Raw genomic sequence first — 24423 nt, 5'->3', positions numbered from 1 at the left:
TAGATGGCTATATGACCATTCTATCCAACGGGTTGTAGGTAGAAGTGATGTACTTCACTTTCAAGCCTGGCCATAAAAATCTCCCACATACATGTATTCCTTTTCCTTTCCTCATATGCCACTGAATGCAGAGGATTTTGAAACTACAAGGAGCCTGGGATCCTGAGCCACCATGTGAGAAACTATTTCATTTTGGACTTCATATGAGTAAAAAAAATAAACTTGTATTTTGTAAAGCCATGAGATTTTAGAGCTTACCTATTGTAACAGTGCCACTCTAACCAATATAAGAAATTGGTATAGAAGTGGATGCTGCTATAACAAAAATCTAATATATTTGATATTAGCTTAGCAGTAGGCGACAAGAAAGCTAAAATTGGAGGCTGGAAAGATAGAGATCCATGTAATGACATGGCAAAACATCTGGTAAAATCTGTCTCCTATGATAATTTGTGACCTTGAAGGACTGGAAAAACTGACTGCTTCTAAACTCCAAATAGCAGGAAATAAGACTGACAAAGGCCCTTAAGACTCAGTACTGCAGCAAAGAACAAATTAAGAGAAAGAACTTCCCACCTACACTTGATGATTTCACGGTGCCTCTGTTCAGTTGAGAAAAGGCAATGTGGCTAGAAATCAAATAAACCAGGTTCAAGATTTTGTCTAAGAATGAATTCTGGTAAAAGTCACAGGCACATGAAACTGACTGGAACCAGGGAGATCACAAGTCTACTTTTGAGGAAATCAATATTGCCAAAGGAACCACAAATTTCTAATTAAAAGACTTTTGATTATTTTGAGTCTTACAACAATCCTCAGGACCCCAGATCTACACAAGCAAGGTGCAGCTGTGAAAACCATACAGCTTCGGAAGAGAGTATATGCCAATACCCACATCTGACATGGTATGAAGAACGCACAAAGAGGAACCTACAATAGGGTGAAGCTTGGAGTCATGAGCAATGGATAAGGGAGTTCCTTTTCAAGGGCCAAAGGAAGATCTGATCAAGACCCCTCTCACAAATCCAGGGCAGAGGGACCAGACAATGCCAAGACTTCGACCCTATAGACTAGTAACTGCTGTATGCCTCCATGCTTCCCTGTTCCCAGTGGAAACTTTTACTGATTGTCCTGTCTTTCTGCTATTATGCATTGTTTGGGTTGGGAGAGAGGTGACAGATAACTTGTCCTTTTAATTCATTTGTTTCCAAACTATGGGAGGCCACATCTAGACCAGTTGGAGGACCGCATGTCATCCTGAGATGTTCATCCTGGATGAACTGGATGGTGACTGCAAGAGCCTTTGGGATGTTTAACTGGAAAAGAGCAGTGTGTGGTTCTCACCTGTGGTTAGAGTAGTACATACTCTGGGTGACTGGGACTGGCCAGTTGCTCATAAAAGCCATCCCCTTCTTCCTCTGGGGCATATAAGACATTTCCCAACCTCTCCTGTAGGTTATTATACCTAAGACTGAGTTGTGGCCACTGATATGTGGGTAGCGGGAGGGTCACTTCTAGGCCTGGCTCAAAAAACCTCTCGTATGTGATCTCCATTCTCTTTATCTGCTGGCTGAATACGTAAGTTCCCAAAGTCCTGGAGGATGGCAGAAGTACAAGACGGAGGGAGCTTAACTGGGTCCCTGAATGACAATATGGAAGATCATCTGCCAAACAGGAACACCTGTTTTGGATTTCACATGCATGAGCAATAAATTTCTACTGTGATAAGCCCAGTATTAGCTACAGCAGCTGGTGTTAAAACAATATTCCTATTATGATTCCTTTAAAGAAACTGATACTCAGAGTCTTAGTTTTTATATCCCAATGTAACTTATTACTCCTATAAAAACTGAAATCAGTATAAGGCATTTTAAAAGTGTAAAAAGAACTATGAAAGTAAAAGACAATTTTATTAGCTTATTAAAGAGTTAAACATTTAAAAATAAATGTGTAAAACACTTTCTATATCATTACCTAAAAAGCTTAAAGTCATGTATAAACAAGAAGTAATTCTACTTGTTTTCTGTAAACAAGTAGAAATAATTCTTTATTTTGAATTCCCTTCAACCACTTTCTCTTATATATAGCCAACATTTATCTTAATGTATGTTTACTTATTTTGTTTCACCATTCCTTCTTGAATCTTATACTTGTCTTATGTAATCATTTTCTTTCTTCCCCAAATACCTTCAGTTAAGGTCCATTTATAGTGAATTCTCTTGTTTCAAAGCATCTTTAACTCACACCCTCCTCCTTAAAAACTAATTTAGGGTCGGTACACTATTTTCTCTCAGCTCTGTGAAGTTATGATTCCAGTTTTCTAGCTTCCACTAATGGTGCTGGAAACTATACTTCAGTCTGTCAATCCTTTGTAGGTAATCTCTTTTCTGATTAGCTGATTTAAAAATCTCCCTTTTGTTTTTGTTGTTCTGAATCCTCTAAGGTGTGTCATAGGGTAGACTTCTTTTCATTTATCCTGTTTAGAAATCATACCTTTGTTCAGAAAATCCCTGGCCAATCCCTCTTGAATTATAAACTCTCTCCATCCTATTTTCTTCTACTGGAGTTCTCTGTTGTCTGTCCTGTCTTTCCTTTCCCTGTGATCCTTAACCTATCATTTTTCTCATTTATTTATTTGTTTGTGTTGCATTCTGGGTTGAACTGTTTTCTCTTTTTCCCCAGGTCCCTGAGAGGAGAAATAAGGTACACTAGTGAGAACAGTCATTCTAAGAGCTGAAACCTATGTAGAATGTATCAGATTAGACATGAGAGTGACAAGTTGTACCCAGAAGGGACACTTTAAAGCTACCTGTATCGGGCGCCTGGGTGGCTCAGATGGTTAAGCGTCTGCCTTCGGCTCAGGTCATGATCCCAGAGTCCTGGGATCGAGTCCCGCATCGGGCTCCCTGCTCCTTGGGAGCCTGCTTCTCCCTCTGCCTCTCTCTTTCTCTCTCTCTCTCTCATGAATAAATAAAAATAAAACCTTAAAAAAAAAAAAGCTACCTGTATCAAGAGAATGCAATACTTGAGACTGGTTTCCTAGGGGAAACCTCTTATATGAGGACTGATGTGGTGGCGGGGGAGTGCGGAGAGAGAGAATGGCATGTGGACTTTTTTTTTTACTCTGTCACAAGTGGATAAAGAAGAAAAAAAATCAGAGAGGAAAGGGGACAATATCACATGTATGTTTTCTTTAATTGAGTACTTATGCAAACAAAAAACCCCCAAAGTTTCAGCCTTTTAAAGTACTTATTTAGGGAGTTTTGAAGTTCTTTCAAAGTCTAATATGAAGAAATACAGAATATTTCAATTTCTACCCAGATGCCGGAAATATCCTTTTGCCTTCCTCTAAAATGGCAAATAATAACCACTCTGTAAATTTTAACCATTCTGTAAAGAATGTCTACTACATGTGGACATTGTACTAGCTATTAGGAATATAGTGGGGAATAAGACAAATTTGTTTCTGTTCTTATAGAACTGTCTGGGGGCAACAATATATACAGCAGGCACAAAATAAGATTTCGAGGCTAACCAATTATAGAAGTATGCTAACCTACGGCAGGAGTTATTAAAATAAAAATTTGATTAAAATTAAAATCCTACTAAAGACAACATTTTAAAATGCAAGCTTAGATAAATAAATAATGAAAGTGAGTTAAAAATAAACACTCTCAAGCCAAAAGGGAAGAGAAAAGAGAGTCAAGTGCCAACAATTAGCTTGAATTAGGAAGTGGGCGGGGGGTTTGGGGGGTGGGAGAGACAGAGATAGACACCACACTATTAGGACTTACTTTGGTGGTTTCAGGTCCCTGTGAATTAGAGCTTTGGGTTGCATGCTGTGAAGATAAGCCACTCCTTGGGAACACTGTAAACACCAACTCATTGCATGGGCAGCAGTGTAATATGGCAATGGTTCAGCACCATGCAGCACTGCAAAAGAAAGGCACAAACTAAAAAGAACTTTATTGCATATAACAAAAGACACAAGGTGAATGCGAGCAGTATTGGAACACATGACTGGGTATTTTTCTACACATGCTCCCATCAGTCCTGCTTTTAATTCTTTTCTAAATACAAAGATGGAAATATCTAATAATTTCAAATGGGTAACTACCACATAAGTACCTAAAATGTAATAGTACTTCTATTAAATGTTATACATACACTCTAGCAAAATTAATATGAATTACCACATTTTTCCACATTGACAGTCTTTCACACAATAACATAAATTATAAGCAATGTGATGGCATGCTACTATAAGATACAGAGAAGTAGTACAAAAAGAAATAAAACAATGTGTATCAAGATGTTTACAACTATGCTTTCTACATTAGCTAAAAACTAGAAATAGTTCAACTAAGTAAGACAATGGAGTATTAGAGATACCCATTAACAATGATGAACACATGAGCAGTAAATATAAGTAAAATTTACGTAAAATGTTAATTTAAAAAATAAAATGCAACCATTTATTTCATATAAAGGCAACAATTAATATACTTACTATATGGCTGGTGTTTCTTAAGAGTGAAAAAGTTAGTTCCGTTCTATAAAAATAACTAAATGACCTAGTTTCTTTCATTGTTATAATTAAAATGTTTTGTGAAGTGAGTTTTCACAATTTTATTTTTTGTAAAGACAGCAAATTAAGCAAAATGAAATGGAAGAAAGTATGGCTAAAGAGTTCTCAAATGAGGAGGCTCAAAGCTAAGAAAGGGCAAAAAGAAAAACATTAAAAGTATGAAGAGATTTTAAAATTTAAAAAGCAAATTTTACTTTACTTAACTGCTTTTAACATCATGAAAAATACCATCAATTGAAAAGATTGATAGACTTCTAAATTTCACATACTAATGTTGTAACATCTCATCTTTTCATTTCTAATTTTAGATTTTTTTAAAATTACCTCCTTTTGAGATTCTGAAGGTAAACTGTGAAGAACATTAAGTAACAGTGTGTATTAAAAGCTTTTCAATGATTTTACTCTGCTAGATAAAGACAGGTCTAATGACACTCACCATTATATAAAGAACCCCCTTCAGCATATTCCATCACAAGACACACCTAAAAGAAACATGTGTCAGTATAATAATTAACCACAGGGCTGTAACATCTTAGGTGACTTGAGAGATAACTGAGTTCAATCTTTAATTTTATAAATGCATTAAAAATTATTCTTTTGGTCCCCACTATGTGAATGGTACTAACGGAAAAAGAAGGGGATCTATGACCTAAGGCCTTGTCTTGTAAGGGCCTACTGTCTTAAGAGTGGGGGTGTATGTAAAAACATAATTGCAAGTCCTCTGAGAACATTCTCCAGGGCTGAGTAGATGCTGTCGCAGAACATCATAAGCCTCATAAGATGAGGTTATTGGATAAGACCACCCAAGATAACTCCTCCAATATACTGTGCTGCTAACAGTAACAGAAACAAATATATAAAATCTAATTTTAAAAAAAATAACAACAGATCAAAATAGTTTCATAAACTACACACCTGAAACATTTACTATGTCAATGCTTACAGACAGGTGACAATGAAAAAGTGACAAACTTACTGGATTCAAGCAGGCTCCATATAGCTTTACAATATTAGGATGGTTCACACGGGATAACTGTCGAAGCTGTAACAAATTAAGGTTTCTTTTAAAAGATGCTAACTTTTGAGGAACTGATTACATTACATCCTTACAATTTCAGGGTGTACAAAACATCAGTTTAATCATTCAACAATCATTATTTACTATGTAGCAGGCACTGTGGTATAAATGGCTGCCCAGAATGGCAAAGATTCCCTGCCCTAGAGCTCTCACAATTTACTTGGGAGATAGGCATGCAAACAAATAATTAAGCCAAAATGCAAAGTGCTGTAACAGGAGTTACGAACAAGCCACGATAAGGACAAGTAAGAAAAAATAAACTTTAACCAGAAACATTAGGACACCATCCCAGAGATGGCACTGAACTTAGTTAGCCAAGGCAGAAGAATCTATGTCACCGTCATCACCTTCCGAGCTATGGCTGCATAGTCCACCTAACTCTGTGCCAGGCCCTGGTGGGCACTTGATAGATTGTGTTTAATTCTCACAACTCTGCAAGAGCGGTATTGTCATTTCTACCTTTAAGAAAAACGGACCTTTAAGATAAGGCTCAGAGAAGGTTAAGTGAGCAGCTCAATATCCTACAGCTACCGTAGGTTTGAACTTTGGTCCATCTGACTTAAAATCTGCACTCTTTCTGCATATGTGTATTGTCTTCTCTACGTCCTTCTCCCATCTCTTGAATTAATTGCCTTCTGTCCATTCCCACGATCACTGCCTTAGTAATTCTTCCAACATGAACTGCTGCAGTAATTACTAGGGTATTTTCCCAGCTGTATTCCCTACTTCCTTGTGGTAGTACCAGGTACCTATGCAAATAATCCTCCCCAATCCAAAGAATCACACTGAGGTCAGTGAGGGTTTGGCTGTACTGTTTCTCGTGCTCTACACCTGAAACTTCTATTAATGTGTCCCTCCAAACTGCACCTTACTCTTTCTTCTCTCTCCCCTCTCTTCCTCTTTTTCTCTATTATCCACACTATACTGCTGGCGTACATGCTAAGGTAAACCTTTTTATTATTTGCTACTAGAAAGTTGTATTTCTCTACAGTCAACATTTGTGTATTTTCAGTCCTAACACAACAATTAATATCACTATTTATTATATTCATTTATTATACACATATAATTATTATATTTCATCTTCTAAAGGTTTAGCACTGAGCTTCGGATAGTAGATTATGTAAGCATTTATTTCTGCTCCTTCCCCAAATCCCACCAAGATATTAAAGGCATTTTTTCAAGGCACAAATTCAGAAGGATGAAGAGAATGTGAAATGAGAAAAGAGCACACATTTTTGGAAGTTGGAAAGCAAATGACTAACAATAACTGACACAGCACACCTAAAAGAAATGAGAAAAAGTGAGCAGAAATTAGATTAAGCTCATAAAACCTCCAAAGGGTTGGGAGTGGTGGGAGTGGTGGTAGTACCAGGTACCTAGGCAAATAAGCCAACAAAGGAACAGAGAGATTAGTTGAAAGGCAGACCAGATTCTCTCCCTTCCTGACTTCAGTTTAGTGACTGCCTATTTATCATCCCAACAATTAGAGATTGATTCTTTGATATAACAAAGAGTCTCTGGATTGGGGGACACCAAACACAACTAAGGGATGAGCTCAAAGTAGTTGCCTCTGAGAAGCAGAAAACTTGATGGGAGGAGATCTAGAGAATTAAAGTTTTTAAAATAAGACTATGTGGAGAACTATTTGACAATCTGAATTACCTGTACGTATAACCTCGATAAAATTTTTTTCATCAAAGCTATTATAATCTTTTTGACTCCTAATTCTTAGCATTTAACACATATGCTTCTAGCTAGTTTTGTGAAAGTGCCAATGCACTTTTAGACCTTATTTAAACCATAAACAAAAATCATGAATAAGGCAAGGCTGAGGCCACTCTAGGAGCATATCACCAGAGATGATCTTTTCTTCATGGGACCCCAAATTATCAGCATTTCTCAACTCATTTAATTAATTACAAAAATCCACTTTATCGTATCCTAAGTTTTCATTCTCCATATTTTGGATTTAAAAATATCATAAAGTATATTTGCAAGTTATAATTAAATACAATCACAGATATAAATTCAGAAAGGTTTGTAAGGTAAAGACCACTTATCCATTGGCCAATGAGAAAAAAAACCCCAAAATTTAAGGAAGTGCCATGATCTAATATACAAAATAGTATAAAATTAATAAAGAATAAATCTGACAATACAATTACTATTGATTACTGAATTCATGATTATTGAATTCTCCTTCATCAAATCTGTAAGAGAACAGAGTTCTAGATTTTCATGCTAAATGAGAAAAAAATTAAATTCGAAATTATTTCCCTGTAAAGTGATCTCATTTGAATTTCTAAAAATATTGTCAAAAATGAATGCATAAAATTTCCCTTCTTAATTTTAGATAATGGGAGAGAATACCATTTCCTTTCTATTTTAAAATTTAAATCCTATGCCTTGAAATAGATCTGAATTACACGGATGAGACTGTATTTTAATTCAGGGATGAATTCATTTATGTAGTTAAGAGTCTCCCCCCCCCAATTTTTAATCAGAATTAAGAGTGTGAATGAAAAATGTTTCTATAGCATTATCTTTGGTTCAACCAAATTGCTGTGGTTCAAGTATACAGAGAAATGACAACTGGGAAACAACTTTTTCATAATATTAAATTCACAGAGTATCTTAGGTGAAGAATTATATATTAGAAATATTTCAACTTACCTCTACAATAAAAGCTTTCCTCTCAGATTCACTTTCTATTTGTTTAATAGCAACATCTTTTGCTCTCCAGTTAGCTTTGCAAACCACTCCAAAGGCTCCTCTTCCAACAACCTGAGTTAAAAAACAAAAAACAAAAATACCCATGAGAATCAGAAATAAATAGATCCTGCCCAACATATAAACACTGAAGCCGACTTGAAAGACTTATTGAAATCATCACTATCTGGATTTGCCACTGAGCAAGTACAAAGTTTCATTAAAGTGAGGAAATAATGAAATGAACTTATCTCTATCTTTTTGAAAGTTTATTGTCTAGCCAGCTCTTCACTGTCAGGTAAAACCAAACAACAGACAACAAAGACTCCTGGAGCAAGAAAACAAATTAAAACAGGCAAGATGAGGGAGAGGATAGAGAGATGATGTTTGGGAAAATAAATATAAAAAGCAAGAACATACAATCAATGTTTTTAAGCTATTTAAAAACAGCTTTTGAATAATTCAGTAGGGGTATGAAATGGAGGTGAAAGGATAAAAATACAGATGATAAAAAGACTGGCCACTGTGAAGGCAAACAAAATATGGTATCACCTATACAACAGAATACATTCATCAAGAGAAAGAAATGAACTACTAATTGATACATGCTACAATGTGGATGAACACACTAGGCTAAGTGAAAGAACCTAGACATAAGAAACCACATACTGTATGACTCCATTGACATGAAAAGGCAAATCCATAGAAACAGAAAGTAGATCAGTGGTTGCTTGGTACTGACAGTGAAAATTGGGATTAACTGTAAATGGGTAGGATGAATATTAATTAGGGGGATGAAAATGTCTGAAAACTGATTTATGGTGATAGTTGCATAACTTGGCAAATTTGTACAAATGGCTAAACAGGTCAAGTGAGTGAATTTTATGATATGTAAAATATCTCATTAAAGTTATTTTTGCAAGTTCTAAAGTAAAGATTGGCCATATGTTGTATTACTGTTGACAGCTAAGTGATGGGTACCTCATGGGTTCATTGCTCTCTCACGCTATGTTTTCTACTTTCACATATGTTTGAAATTTGCCATAAAATAAAATCAACAAAAGAACAGTTTTTGATCCTTGTAAAACAAAATCATTAGGTTTTTATCACTGTAAAGGATCTTAGTTAAGTGTCATCTACTCCAATTTTTCAGCTTCTAATGTATCTAAGTACTTTGTGTCAATGTTTTTTCCTTAAGTGAAATACCTACCTCTCTGTACATCTCTCATTTATGATGTACTTTCTATGTAGTGCTTTACATACATTACCTCATTTACACAACCACAGGAGACAGGTACTAATGCTATTCTTTTTTTACAGATAAAGTAACCTAGTTTTAAAGTAAACTAACTTGCCCAAGGCTATATTAGTAAAGAACAGTTTGATGCCACAGAGTTTAACACCAGAATGTTAAGGATCCTAATATACACACATATATCTCTAGTCTATGTCAGAAAAGTACCAGTTATCTTTCCTTGGAGAAATTTTCACTTTAGACAAACTTACAAGAACAAATCCCTGGGCACAAAGCTCTTCTGTAACAAAGCTGGCTATATTTACATCAGAACTCTTTTTAGAGTAAGAAGAAAGTGCTAATAACTACTGGGACAGTAGCTTGAAACTGGGATGTATGGCTACTCTAGCCATAGCTCAAATTCTGTTTCATACATTACACAAAGCAGTATGGACATTTCTCATGTTAAATAATGTATAAAACTACCCAAATGGTTAACCATGTACCAGGTACTAGTCTATGCACTTTTCAGGCATTAACACATTCTTCTCTATTTTATTTTGTCATCTCTAAGTATTTTTTTAAGTTTTTAATTTTAATTCCAGAATAGTTAACATACACTGTTATATTAGTTTCAGGTGTACAATATAGCGACTCAACAATCCTCCACATTATTCAGTGCTCATCATGGTAAGTGTACTCTTTAATCCCTGTCACCTATTTCACCCATCCCCTCTGGTAACCTTCAGTTTGTTCTCTACAGTTAAGAGTCTGTTTCTTGGGGCACCTAGGTGGCTCAGTCGTTAAGCGTCTGCCTTTGGCTCAGGTCATGATCCCAGGGTCCTGGGATCGAGCCTCTTCTCCCTCTCCCACTCCCCCTGCTTGTGTTCCCTCTCGCTCTCTGTCAAATAAATAAAAATCTTAAAAAAAAAAAAAGGTCTGTTTCTTGGTTTGTCTTTTTATTTTTCCTTGGTTCATTTGTTTTGTTTCTTAAATTCCACATATGAGTGAAACCATAGGGTATTTGTCTTTGACTGATTAGCTTGGCAGAATACTCTCTGGCTATATCCAGGTTGTTGCAAATGGCAAGATTTCATTCTTCTTTATGGCTGAATGATATTCCTGTGTGTGTGTGTGTGTGTGTGTGTGTGTGTGTGTGTGTGTGTGTGTGTACGTACACACACATCACCTTTATCCATTTGTCAGTCGATGGACACTTAGGCTACTTCCATATCTTGGCTATTGTAAATAATGCTGCAATAAACCGGGGGGGGGGGGCATGTATCCCTTTGAATTAGTGTTTTCATATTTTTTGGGTAAATACGCAGTAGTGCAATTACTGGATCACAGGGTAGTTCTATTTTTAACTTTTTAAAGAACTTCTATACTGTTTTCCACAGTGGCTATACGAGTTTGCATTCCCACCAACAGTGCATGAGCGTTCCTTTTTCTCCACATCCTCACCAATACTTGCTCTTTCTTGTTGTTTTTGAGTTTAGCCACTCTGACAGATGTGAGGTGATATCTCATTATAGTTTTGAACTGCATTTCTCTGATGATGAGTGATGTTGATCATATTTTCATGTGTCTGTTTGGCCATCTGTATGTCTTCTTTGGAGAAAGGTCTGTTCGTGTCTTTGGCCCATTTTTTAATTGGGTTGTTTTTGGGTGTTGAGTTATATCTCTTGTAAGAGAAAGAAACCAACATCAGTCATTTCCACTAGTCATCCAGTTACTTTAACATGAATGGGTACTGGCTAAACCTGGCACCATCAGAGTAAGGGAAAGAGCACATCTGGGCTCTAAACCCCAACAGACTTGAGTTTGAATATAGGTTCTGTCTACCTATTAGCTATTAATGCTGGGGAGATTAACACCTCTGTGCTTCTGTTTTCTCAACAGTAAAAGGGAGATGCTTACAGTGTCCTCCGTGATATTTATAGGGTTCATAAGAAAGCCAAAGCCATGCATTTTCTTAAATCCTACAAAAGAATAAGTGCTTAGAGTTAGGTATGAATCAGTGTACGGAGCTATATTACTCATTTCTCTTACAATTAGCCATAATGAGTAGCAAACAGGTCCTGAAACAAATTTCAACTTTATGGCAACATTAGGCTAAGAAGGTATGGATGGAGACCAGACATCTATTGATATTACTATGAGATAATGATTATGAGTTTAAAATATTCTTCAACCATGTATTTAAAGGTGCCTCATAGCAACTGGTACTTAGTAGGTCTCCTCCTGTTTTATTTTCCTATTCTCAGGAGCGTCCATGAAGGAATTCCAAACATTACATTTGTGGATCATTCACTTGTCACAAAAACTGTTAGGTGTTGTATGACTAGCTGTGATCCACAAGTGCCATCTAGTGCTGAGATAATGGCTGAAATCATGTGGACAAATGAGGACATGATGAACTTTCCTCCATTTGCTTCAGGAAGCAATTTTTGGGAACACTTTGAAATATAAAACAGGCATATACATGTAAGATGAGAGCCCATGGCTTTAAGAAGCCACCACTCATGTTAGGGCTATAAGATACTTCACATATATAGTGAAACAACAGATACAAAATGATAGTAAAGAAAGTATAAGATGCCTAAAGGTTGTATACATAAATTGAAATGCATGATAAAAAAAATAACTGCTATGAATTCAAAGGAGTGACATTAGAAGCACAGAGTCAATGCTTAAAGAATTAAATTTCTGTGTATCTAATGATTCTGATTGCCAATTCCAGTGAATGAAGGGGAGTTTCTCCACACCACCAAGCAATGCTCAGACACCAGCTGGGTTTCTTATAATTCAGTTCAATTCTGACACTATCTACCTGGACATAGCATCAGATCCTGCAGGTTAAGGGCTCAGTTCTGTAAGACTGCCCCTTCCTCCCACAAACTTCAGATGCCAGTCACAAGCCCAGGTATCACTTGTGCTTCTGACCAATGGTTACAGATTGGAGGTTCCAATGACTCCCTCCTTGGGTTCACTTAATTTGCTAGAGCAGCTCATAAAACTCAAACATTTTACTTACTAGATTACCAGTTTATTATAAAAGGATATAACTCAGGAACCACCAGATGAAGAGAACCATAGGGTAAGGTATGCGGAAAGGGCGCAGAGCTTCCGTGAGCTCTCCAGGCAAGCCACTCTCCTAGCACTTCTATGTGTTCACCAACCTGGAAGTTCTCTAAACACTGTTCTTTTGGATTTTTATAGAGGCTTCATTAGACAGGTATGATTGGTTAAATCTTTGGTCACTGGCAAGTGATCTGACCTCCAGTCTCTCTCCTTGAATCTCCTCTCCCCTCCTTGGAGGTTAGGGGGATGGAACTGAAAGTTCCAACCTTCTAATCACAAAGTAGGTTCTCCTAGCACCAGCCCCCATCCTTTGGTAGGGTTCAAAAGTAGCCTCATTAACATAACAGAAAGAGAGAAGGGAGAGAGATAGAGAAACATTTTTATATCTCTCTTCACTTAGGAACTTCTGAGGGTTTTGGGAGCTGTGAGCTAGGAACTGTGAAAAAGGCCAAATATATGTAAGAAATATACTATTTGGTCATTCAGAATGCAGTACCAAAAAAACCTCCCATTTTCTCAAAAGGCATAAATGTAGAGACATTAAGAGTAACAAGAAAAAAAAATAAAGAACTGACCTTGTGAGACAGAGAAATAATTCAAGACAAAACAACAGTGTTAAAATAATTTTTTAAATACTTAACAGCTGAAGTGAGCCAAAGTTGAGTCTATGATGGTGGCTGAAGAAACACCCCCTCCTCTTCAGGGATAGGCTTAGTGATTCAGGATAGGTTTAGGGATTTGAGGGCAGAAAGAACTTAACCCTCCCACTTCTCAAAGAGATCCCTAAGAGAGGGCAGCCTCATGCAGCTTAGCTAACAAGGGAAGCTACAGATGATTGAGAATGCAAGGGAGACAGACAAAGGGAGGCCCTACTCAGGTTCTCTCAGCCCCAAGAGAACAAGGAAATGATACAAAAAACTCTTGCCAAGAGAAAAGTGAGGCAACTGAAAATAAGAATTTTCTGAACTGTTGGAAGGAGGCTATTGTAGAGCAAACTGTTGGAACCTATCATCACAGGCTGTGGGATGATAGATAACTCAAACACAGGGAGCTAAATGCAGAGCTCAGCTCAGTTTTGGAGAATCAATGAAAGCCAAGGGGGAAGGCCTAGTCCGTAAACAAGAGAGAAATAGGTAAGTTCTCCTTTCAAAATGGGTAAGGGTGAGGTTCATGCCAAGAGAATAATGAACTTAATTTGTTTACTCCTTACACTAGTAGTTTTTGAATGTCTACTATATCCAGCTACAATTTAGGATACCAGAGATACAGCAATAAATAAGACAAAGGCCCTGATCTACATGGAATGTGCTTTTAATGAAGGGAGGTAGGGGGGAAGACAGTCAATGGACAAAAAGATGAATGAGAAAAATATCAGATTGCAAAAAAATGCCATGGAGAAAACAAAAAGTGAGGATGATAGGACAAAGAGACTAGTGGAAACTTTGAGATGGACAGTATGCAAGGCCATCTCAGGAGGTTACTAACCTGATATCTGAATGATACAAGGAACCAATCAAAGAAGAAGAAACAAGTAATGCGAAGGCCCTAAGGAGGGGTGGAAATAATCCCTCATTCCCTATTCAACAATATTTGAACTCCATCTATAGACTAGGTGGTATCCTAGACACTCAAGATACAGAAGTGAACAAAATAAACCATAATCCTTGTTCCTACTGCTTATATTCTTGTGGATAGAGACAAAGAGGGAGCAATATATACAAGAAAACACGTATATTTTAGTAAATAACAAGTGTGCTAAGAAGAAAAGGAGAAAAATCTTGTGTGTACACACGTGTATGCACTACCCACCCTGCCAATTTTAAACAGGGTAGTCCTGTAAAGCTGCACTGAGAAAGGTAACATTTTAGCGATGACCTAGAGAAATACTTGGAGGGTTTGGTGTGGGCAGTGCATAGTGGGAGAAGGGAAGAGTGATGCAAGATAAGGCTGGAGAGACAGGCAGAGTCTGGATCCTGAATGGCTCTCTGCATCACAAAAAGGAGTTTGGATTTCAGTCTAAGTGCAATGGGAAGCAAAAGGAGGAGTTTAAGAAGGAAAGATGTGATATGATTTTTATTAAAAAAATCATTCTAGCTCTTACATGAAAAATGGATTGTAGAGAAGCTAGAATATATAGAGAGACTAGATAGGAGGCTATTATCGCAGCTTAAGCAAGAGAGAGTAGCTGTGAGGACAAGACTGATGGTAGTGCAGAAAAATGGGCGGATCTGGGATATGTTTGACAGGGTTAAACGAGCTTGTGAGCACCTGAGTGGCTCAGGTGGTTAAGCTCCTGCCTTCGGCTCAGGTCATGATCTCAGGGTCCTGGGACTGAGCCCCCCATCAGGCTCCTTGCTCAGTGGAGAGTTTGCTTCTCCCTCTCCCTCTGCTCCTCCTTCCCCGCTTATGCTTCTTTCTCTCTCTCTCCATCTCAAATTAAAAAGAAAAAAAAAAGAAAGAGCTTGCTGATGGTCTGCACACAGCAGGATGGGTGGAGAGAACGGATGAATCAAGGATAATGTCTAGATTAGGCAACAGCTTTATGAAGGAAAACAAAGAATGGAGCAAGCAGATTTTTTTTTTTAAGATAACACATTTAGCAACTAAATAACAGCATTTAGTTGGTTATTTCTAGTCAATCAACTGGTTCAGATTACCAAAAAATAGTATCTAAATACTGGGGCCCCGGAACTGAGTTCTGAAGAACTTCAATATCTAGAACACACAGGAGAAAGAACCAGCAAAATCTGGGAAGAAACAGTCAATAATGTAGCAAGCAACCCAGAAGAGTGTCACAAGAAGCCAAGGGAAGACTTCCAAAAAGAAAGCAAATGCAAAAACAGCAAAAGCATTAATTCAATGGCTCTCAAAGTGTGGTCTCTGGATCAAAAGCATCAGCATCACCTGGGTATTTGTGAGAAATATAAATTCTAAGGTTCCAACCCCTAAGTACTGAGTCTGAGGGTAGGGTCCAGCAATCTGTGTTTTAATAAGCTTTTCAAGTGATTCTGGTTTGAGAACTTTAGGTTATATTAAAAACATAATTAACGGTGAAACAAAATACTCTGGTGGAAGCCATCACAGAGACCAGTTGATATTATCTATGAAAAGTTGTCCAGAGCACTAAGGGGCCATCTTGGGCATGAAGAAAGGAAAAGGGGAATTCTTGTGAGCAACTCAATGTTTTTCTTGACATACAGGTCAGTAGAAATGAGTGGCATAGATGGCAAACTGAGACACATTAGCAACTGAGGTAAACAATGAAAACCAAATATTCAAATTACAAAACAAAGAAAGGAAGTCACTTTTTACTACCAAATTTCTAACTCAAGTTGACAAATCAAATATGCTTTTTGGATTGCATTCATATCCAAATAACATAAGTTTCTTTGACACATTATCATTAACAATTATTTTGAATGACTTCTTTCCCCAAAGATCAATTTTCAGCAAGGGTGTAAAAAAGGGCACACATCCAAATTACAAGTATCTCCCCCATCACACATATCCATACAAAATGGCAAACCCAGAAATAAATACTAGATATTTTTCACAGTCCCTCATCTGTAAAAATAGAACAGAGGAATGCAAAGAGGACTTTGGTTTTAAAAGGGAAGTTAATTTAGAAATATTTCCTCCTAAATTTATGAATGTTTTCTAAATTAAAATGTTGTTAGATTAATTCTCTTATGATATGCATCCTTCCCCCCCTGTGGTGTTCTGGTTCTGGGTCCAAAACTTTAGTTTCATAAAGCAGATTTAAATGTAATTTTTAAGTAAAATATACAACAGAAGAATATGAGAGAAAGTGTGAATATTTCCATGCAATTTATATTAAAAAGCACAAATATCAAAATCAGAATTCATTCTGTGTGTGTGTTTAAAGAAAGCAACTCCTTTAATAACTAATTTCTTTAGGATGGGAGACTATTCCTTCATCCAAGTCATGTTATTAAAAACAAATGAACAAACAAAAAACCCACCTAAGTTATACAAAATGGAAAAGGATGCCCATATGCTCTTAATTTACTATGAAATAATTCTTCTTAATTGTCCCCAATTCATGTTATTTTTAGTTCAGTGACTATAGTTGTCACTTTGATTTGGCCCTGCTCGGTGGACTATGTGAATGGACCCTGGCTATGCTGCCACTGCTCTGGCTAGAAATATGGAACATGACAGAACAAGCATAGATCTTGCATGTATTCGTTAGAACTTAGAGCCTCCAACTATTTCAGAACTTAGAACTTCAATATCTATTAATAAACTGTGGCAGAGCAGAACTGCCATCTGCTGACAAGACAGGCTTGATAAGATAAAGGTAAAGCTTTGATTATTCAAACTTACTTTTGAATTTTCACGCAGTCTTTTAAAACCTGCCATAGACATCTGACCCAGTTAGTAGGCCTTTCTTTCAAATAATATGCCCATGTCATCTTTTTTTTTTTATTTAAAAGATTTTATTTATTCATTTAACAGAGACAGAGACAGTGAGAGCAGGAACACAAGCAGGGGGAGCGGGAGAGGGAGAAGCAGGCTCCCCGCGGAGCAGGGAGCCCGACGCGGGGCTCGATCCCAGGACCCCGGGACCATGACCTGAGCCGAAGGTAGACGCTCAACGACTGAGCCACCCAGGCGCCCCCCCATGTCATCTTTTAAGCCACACACACACAATATAAGTTATCGTGTGCTTATCTCTTCACTGTGCTAACAATTTCAGATTTCTAATGAAACCAATGATCATTAAGTTTCATATGGAAGAGTTTATTAATTCTGGATATCCACAATTAAATACACATTTATAGACTCAGTTTTTTCAGGCCACTATAAACAAGGTTTTTCTCCATTATCAGTTACCCATATACTTCTAAATCTACAAAATATACATCATTGCCGAAGTTCTTTCTACATTTCCCTTTAAAACAAAACCTTTGGGTCTCTATAATGAAGCTTAACAACATATAAATACTGTAGTGATTATATGTGCCTTGCTCATATTATACTTGATGTCAGCACTGTAGGTCTCCCTTTTAAAAAGCAGCCACGCCAAATAGGGTCTTTTTAGGATTTTAGTGAAAGAACACCAATACATAGTTTACTTATAGCATCTACCCTTTACAGCATTTTAAAAAACCCCTGCTAAACAAACTTATTTGCTAGGTATAATGGAGTATAATGGAATCAACATTTGGATAGAGAATCAGATTTCTAGTTTAAATGCTGCCTTAGCCAAATCACAAACTTACTGCAACCTCTGGTTTTATCACATGCAGTATAAAAGAACTGGATGAGCACTAAATCCTCATGATTATGCAGTGATAACTTCAACTACTCATTCAACAAATATTTATAGAAAAACTAGGTTCTCTACACATTGGTGTTACAAGTGTGAATAAGGCACCTTACATTTTGCTGGGGGATACACAATTTTGCTTACTGGTTAAGTGCCACAAAGGATAACAGAACTGATGAAGATCTAGGTTATTCAGGGCAAGTTTCCCTAAGGAAATTCCCATTTGAGGTGGGACTTGGTGAGAGGAAGCAGCCATGTGAAGTTCTTGGGGTAGAGAATTCTAGGCAGAGGAACAAGTGCAAAGACATTCACCTTTGTGCCTTTACCAATCTATGATGCTTACCTTATTCAAAATCTGGTTTCAAACTATTTTCCATTCAATGAAGTCTTCTGTGATTAACCCTACTTTCAAATTATGGCTTCAGTGCTCAGATATCTATAGCCACAGTTTTAAATTCATGGTTCTGAAAATGTTAATTATTAACTGTTCTGTGTTTATTCTAGTCTCACAATAAGTCAAAAATTTCAAGAGAATCCTAGCATTCTTCTATTCATCTTCCACAGTATCTCAGCTGTATTCTACACAGAAGAGAATGCTCACTAAATGTGTAGGACCAACCACTGTAAAGAAAATCAGTATTTTGTTTCTCGATTCCCAGAGTAAGGTTTGGTTAGAGTGCTTCAAAAAGAACTAAAGCAACACTGTAAATCTAGTAGAAAGAGCACTGACTCAGGAGTGAGAAATCTCAAATTCAATTCCCAGCTCTACCATTTACTTAGACATGAGGTTTCTAGTAAATCAAACTCTATGACCATTTGTCAATATCTGCAAAATGGGGATATCTGTCCCGTCTAACCAGGGTTGGTTGGTCACCAACTACATTCGACAAGAGATCATGTAGAGCTTACTGTGTGAACAGAGCAAAAATACTGGAAATAATGAATGTGTTTTCATTTTAGAACTGGAAGACACCTTAAATGATCATGTTTAATCCTTCATTTCACATGAGAAGTCAGACACCCAGAAAAACTAGGTTACCTGCTCAACGCTACAGAAATATATTATGGTAGAATCAGTATGGCATTCAATTCTTTAGAACACCCAGCCCAGTACACTTTTTACCACACCGCACTGCCTTTACCACTTTTTGCAACCTAGTCTTCAATGTACACACCTCACAATTTATTCTAACATTCTCTTCCAGAATGGTAAAAACTAGGTGGCTTAAAAAAAAAGTACTTATATAGGTTTCTGAGGCCTCACATAATTTGGTATCAGAACTGAATTTAGGAAGTACAGCCCTGATATTACTGAGTCACAAGATTAGGAATGTAAGGATTACAATCAGCTGATGCCTTAAAAATATGCACTAAAATATCTACTAAATGACTGCATATTTGGTCTGTGGTTGGAGTATTTTTCTTACACAGTTTCTAACTGAATCAATATAATGTTGCTTCAATTACAGTTATTTAAAAAATACAGAATATAATTTATAGACAATGTATCTGTACTATTTAAAATACTAAAAGCAATGTAAAATACTTTTTGTTTCTGGTCATTTTCTTTGTTCTCTTATTTTTGATTTTAATCTAGAAGCAAAATCTAAGTTGAGAAATAGTTATTAACTGAGTGCCTATAGTACACTCTGGATTATATAACACTGTTTTAATGTGTGCAAGTAAATGTAATGGGAATTATATAATGTTTTCGACATTAGAAAGGTCCAAATTCAATCTTTAAAGTGAAAATAAATGGGGTATTAAAAAATGAAAACTAAACTAAATAACCAGCTAATTTTAGAAATTTTCATCTGAAAACAAAAATTTACTCCTCAGGAATGACCTAAGTATACTAATAAAGAAAGGTTGAAACAATATCTAAACTGAAAGAAAAATCTTTAGAAACATAAAACTTTATCAGAAGTTAAATAGCTTTCTGCAAAGAGCAGTAAAATGATGTCTCCTCAGTAACTTCCATTCTTCCAAAAGGCAATAATGTAAAATGCTTTAGAAAGTAGTGTGACAAAATGAAGGTTGTAAGAATCAAATGATGTAAGTCTGTGAAAGCATTTGGTAGTACAAGTTATTATTATATAACAATTTGTAGTCTACAAGTACAGCAGTTTGCCACAGAGTAGACGTAAATGCTTATTTAAAAACTGCAATTCTTTTATACTGACTCATTGAATTTTTCTCAAAAAAGAAAGTTAGCCATGAAAGCGGATCAACCATCCACTTCTGAAAAAGGAATTTATCATAGCCTCAACAGAAAACACACACCCCCATACACACAAATAAATTCCCTCCTCTTTCCAAAATATGGATCCTTCTTTTAGCCATGTGACCTTAAAGAGGGTCACTGTTCCTCTGTGGAACTCAGTTCTCTAGTAGTAAGTGTCAGATACCATGTTGGGTGTTTTGATTTTATTGCCTAATAGGAAGTATACAGATAAAATTAAATAGAAATTATTATTCCTGTTTTATAGTTAAGGAATAAAGCTATAATGCTCAAAGGGATTAGTTAGGAAACTCGCTTCAAATCACACTGCTAATAAGTAGTACACCTGATACGTTGAACCTTCTAACTCCAAAGGCCTTGTTTAAGCTACCTTTTAAAATGAGGCTGTTCTCAATGATTACTTTATGCCATAAAAAGATATGATTAAGGAATCCATTTTCTTCCAAAATATACATACAAAAGAAATTATTTGTTGAATGATAATTATCTCACTATTTTAGCTTGCCACTGCCTAAAAATAATTTTGGGTTTTTAAAGTAGAGATAACTCACTGCAAGTCTATAACATAGGATACACAGTATTCTTTATGGCATATATACCGCAAAGTATTTAATAAATTTTAAAAATGAAGAAAAAATGGTAACTGATGCTACTTTCAACTAAAGCTTTACCACTTTCTAAAGTGTATCTTTAAAATATATATAGTTTTTAATTTTCTAAATTTTGTGGTCCTCAGAACCAATCTACTCTGTATATTTGAAAACAAACATGTTAAAAGCACATTACTATCTTTCTCTAAGATAACTTATTACAGAATAAAGAATGTATTTGGATTTTCTAACAGCGATTTCTGGTTTGGTGTTATATTGTGGTTTTCACCGAAATCATTAATTATCTCTTCGGAATATGCTACCTTGAAACATTTTTTCATCGCAGTTTACATTACTAATGGTAAAATTTATCCAAATTAGTCCAACTGAAGGCAGAACATTTAATATTATGACTACTGCTCTATAGAATCGGCGAAACTGAGAACCATTCGGTAGTTGGGGAAACACTTTATTTAGACATGATGATATATTTATTTATCAAGCATTTATTGAACACACATTACGTACCAGGCACTGAGCTATAAGTCGAACATAATACAGTCGCTGGCCCTTAAGAACACCAAATCTCAGTGAACTGCAACTCCAAAACGACCATGGTCTTCGATGAATTTACTACATGTATATATTTAAGAACTGGTGGACCACACCATCTCACCAGTTCATTCTGCAGTTTCAGATGATCGAACTCCAGGCACCGGACCAAACACAAAAGTGCCGAAGCGAGGAAAAAGCAAGCTTTCCCAGAGCATCTGAAGGCAAAGTCCCCTCTATAACTAGCCTGTGTGGGGACTCCCGGGGGGACCCGACCGGGCCCAGAGAATCAGACGGGCCGGGGGAGGCACCTTAAGAGTCGGGACCACGCAAAGGCCGGTTCCGGTACCCCCGTGCCGGGCCTCACTCACCTCTTCCACCTCGATCTCCTTGTAGTCGATCTCTTCAAAGTTGAGGACTTGGGAGGGGGCTTCGATCATCTCACCAGCCGAAGACGAAGAAGAGGAGGAAGCAGCGGAGGCTGTAGACATGATCCCTCGCGAAGCCCGGGGGGCCCGGGGAGGCTGCCACCCGGACACTCCGGGGGAGCCCCGCGCCCACCCGCCTCCGGACCGACCTTCAGACTGAAGCCACGGCTATCCGTGGCGGGGACAGGGACAGCGGCTACAGCCGAGTCCCGGGTCCGGCTCCGCTGCGTTTTCGCCGCCGGGCCCCGCCCACTGAACTTCCGGTTCCGTCCTGAAATCGGAAATTGGAGGGCTGTGAGCTCAAGAAAGGGGAGGGGAGAATTTTGTGACTGAGACAGAGAAAGGAAGGACAGATTGGGGGTGGGGTGGGTGAGAGTGAGTGGCGGGCTTGGAACTGCAGAACAAATTTCGCGAGATCTTTATTAAAGGGCCTCAGCATCGGGTGATACCGCGAGAGCTGATGCGCTGACGTAATTAAAATGCGCGAACGGAAGCGGCGCGGAGTACGAGGGAATATTTAATGCGGTTGGTCGTTCAGAGACTAGCGGGAAAGATAAAAACTAAGGTTTCAACTCTGGTAAAGTGTGTTATGGCTCCGCTCCCTTTTCTCTCAGAGACCTGCGGACGGATGGGCTAGTGTTGGACTAAGTTTTTGTGACGAAGCTTTTCAGTTTCACCTCTAAGCTAAACAACTATTTAAGAAGCCTTGGGAAATGTGTTTCCCTCAATGCGGTGTATGGAAGAAAGCAGTTGATACTGTTACTTTGAGCCAGTCCCTGATGGTATGAGAGATTCTAAAGAAAATAATACAGAGCGAGCCAACGCATGTAACCTGAATAACACTGTGTAGGCTGAGTGCACACAAACAGAAGTTAATATTAGGTAAGGTAGATATTTATAACTTGGCATAACTTGTATTCATCTGAAGTTGTGGGTTGTATTATACTTATCGAGTGCGGAGCACTCAGATGCTTTACGTTTATAATTTAATCATCAGTATCCTTGCAAATTAAATATTTTGGCTACCATTTTAAGGACATGAGAAAATAAGCTCAGAGAGATGAAAAAGATTATGAACCTCACAGGCTAGTAGAAGCTGGGTCAGTGTAGCTCCAAGGTGAATAGTGTTGCCTGTGTTGTGCTATCAATACAATTTTTAGTTTTAACCTAGCCTTTAAACTTTATTTAGTCGATTTGACCTAAAGCCTAACTGGGGAAATTGGAGTTAGAAATGAAGGCTTAAGGACCAAGGATGAAACCTTATTAATGTCAAATTCTAAGACTCAGTAGGGTAAGAGACAGAAAAGGAACAGTCGGGGAAGTGAGAGGAATGGTAATGGGAATATCACTGGAGGACAGCTTTCCAATTAAAGAGTAGCCAACCCAATAAATGCTGTACAGAAGTAAGTTAAACACATTTGGGATAGCAAATGGATCATTGGATTTGGAAATTAAGTTTTGAACTGGAAAACATCTGTCATTTTTTTGTAGTTCTGGTAATAATGATAGTTTGGTGAATGGCTATAAAAAGAATGAAAGAATTTCTTCTCCATATACACTCTGGGTGATACACAGTGTCTTGAATACCTAGACCACTTTTATGATGACTCCCAATCTCTCCCAATGCTCAAATATTACCTGAATTCCCAGCCTATTGAACATCTCTCTTTAGTTGTAGCATAAACACGTAAACTTCAAGATTCCAAAAGCAAATGCAAATGTTACCCACTAAAATATGTTTTTCCGTGTGCATTTTCTATCTGTGAAGGATACCATCCATCTACTCATTTGTCCAAGTGCGAAATCAGGGCTTTATTTCAACATTTAAAGTGATGTTTAGTGCACTAATAACTAAACAGAAGTAGATTAAGTCAATAGGATAACTATCATTTTCACCTGTCATTTCTAGATTTCTCAAATTAAGATGGTCACCTCTTACCTCATGCTATCACTCTGCAGGTCGTTACTGCATTAACAGTAGTGATCTTAAATCAATGCGTCTACCAAGTGGAAGCTCAAGAAATGTTTGTTCCATGTTCTGGTTAAATGAATAGCTTTTGCTAGTTCTCCCTTTGCCTGGAGTGTAAGGTCTGTTTTCTGTACCTTCAGTTTAGAACTAATATCCCACTGACAAGGGACTAATCCTTACAGCCATGATGCTATTCTGTTTGACCTCCTCTCCCCGCCCCTAACGTATTGTTAGGAAACAAATCAAACAGAAGAGTTGAAAGAATTTTACAGTGAACTCCTATATACTTACCATCAAGATTCTAACATTAACATTTTACTATACTTGCTTTATTCTATATTTGTCCATCTATTTACCCATGCACACATACTTCTATCATTTTTTTGTTGGATGCATTTCAAAATGAACTTCCTACATGATTTTGAAATCTCCAGTATTTCTGCTTCTATAGTTTATCCATTGATTTGGACTTATGAGACTGATACTAAAGTCAGTTCTCCATTGTGCTTGCAGACTGCTTTTTTTTGAGGGGGGGCGGGGAGGCAGGCAGGGAGGTCTGCCTGGAACCTTTTCACTAGCTTCTGATAAAGTCCCAGCATTATTCATGTCTGCATCCAGTCATCCCCAAAGTCCAGTTCACCTCCTGTGATTTG

The 24423-nt window shown here is 37.3% G+C and overlaps 1 protein-coding gene across 2 annotated transcripts in view; it reads right to left on the bottom strand.

Annotated features, from left to right (window-relative positions):
• Positions 1–22075, bottom strand: part of MAP3K7 (mitogen-activated protein kinase kinase kinase 7) — a 67377-nt gene extending 45302 nt beyond the window's left edge. Inside the window, exons 1-5 of one of the 2 annotated variants that reach the window (XM_028108052.2) lie at positions 21745–22075; positions 8343–8453; positions 5565–5630; positions 5025–5070; positions 3795–3933 (exon numbers count right to left, since the gene is read on the bottom strand). In XM_028108052.2, the coding sequence (XP_027963853.1) occupies positions 3795–3933; positions 5025–5070; positions 5565–5630; positions 8343–8453; positions 21745–21864 (482 nt within the window). In that variant the 5' untranslated portion in view covers positions 21865–22075. The remainder of the gene's footprint in view (positions 1–3794; positions 3934–5024; positions 5071–5564; positions 5631–8342; positions 8454–21744) is intronic. The other variant, XM_028108053.2, reaches the window with a different exon arrangement.
• Positions 22076–24423: the final 2348 nt, after the last annotated feature.

This window comes from Eumetopias jubatus, unplaced genomic scaffold (genome assembly GCF_037043125.1).
Source record: "Eumetopias jubatus isolate StellerSeaLion01/CBP00866 unplaced genomic scaffold, mEumJub1_p1.0 scaffold_6, whole genome shotgun sequence".
Classification (NCBI taxonomy): domain Eukaryota; kingdom Metazoa; phylum Chordata; class Mammalia; order Carnivora; family Otariidae; genus Eumetopias; species Eumetopias jubatus.
Note: the sequence above shows the minus strand (reverse complement) of the source record. Positions and strands in the feature narration are given on the sequence as shown.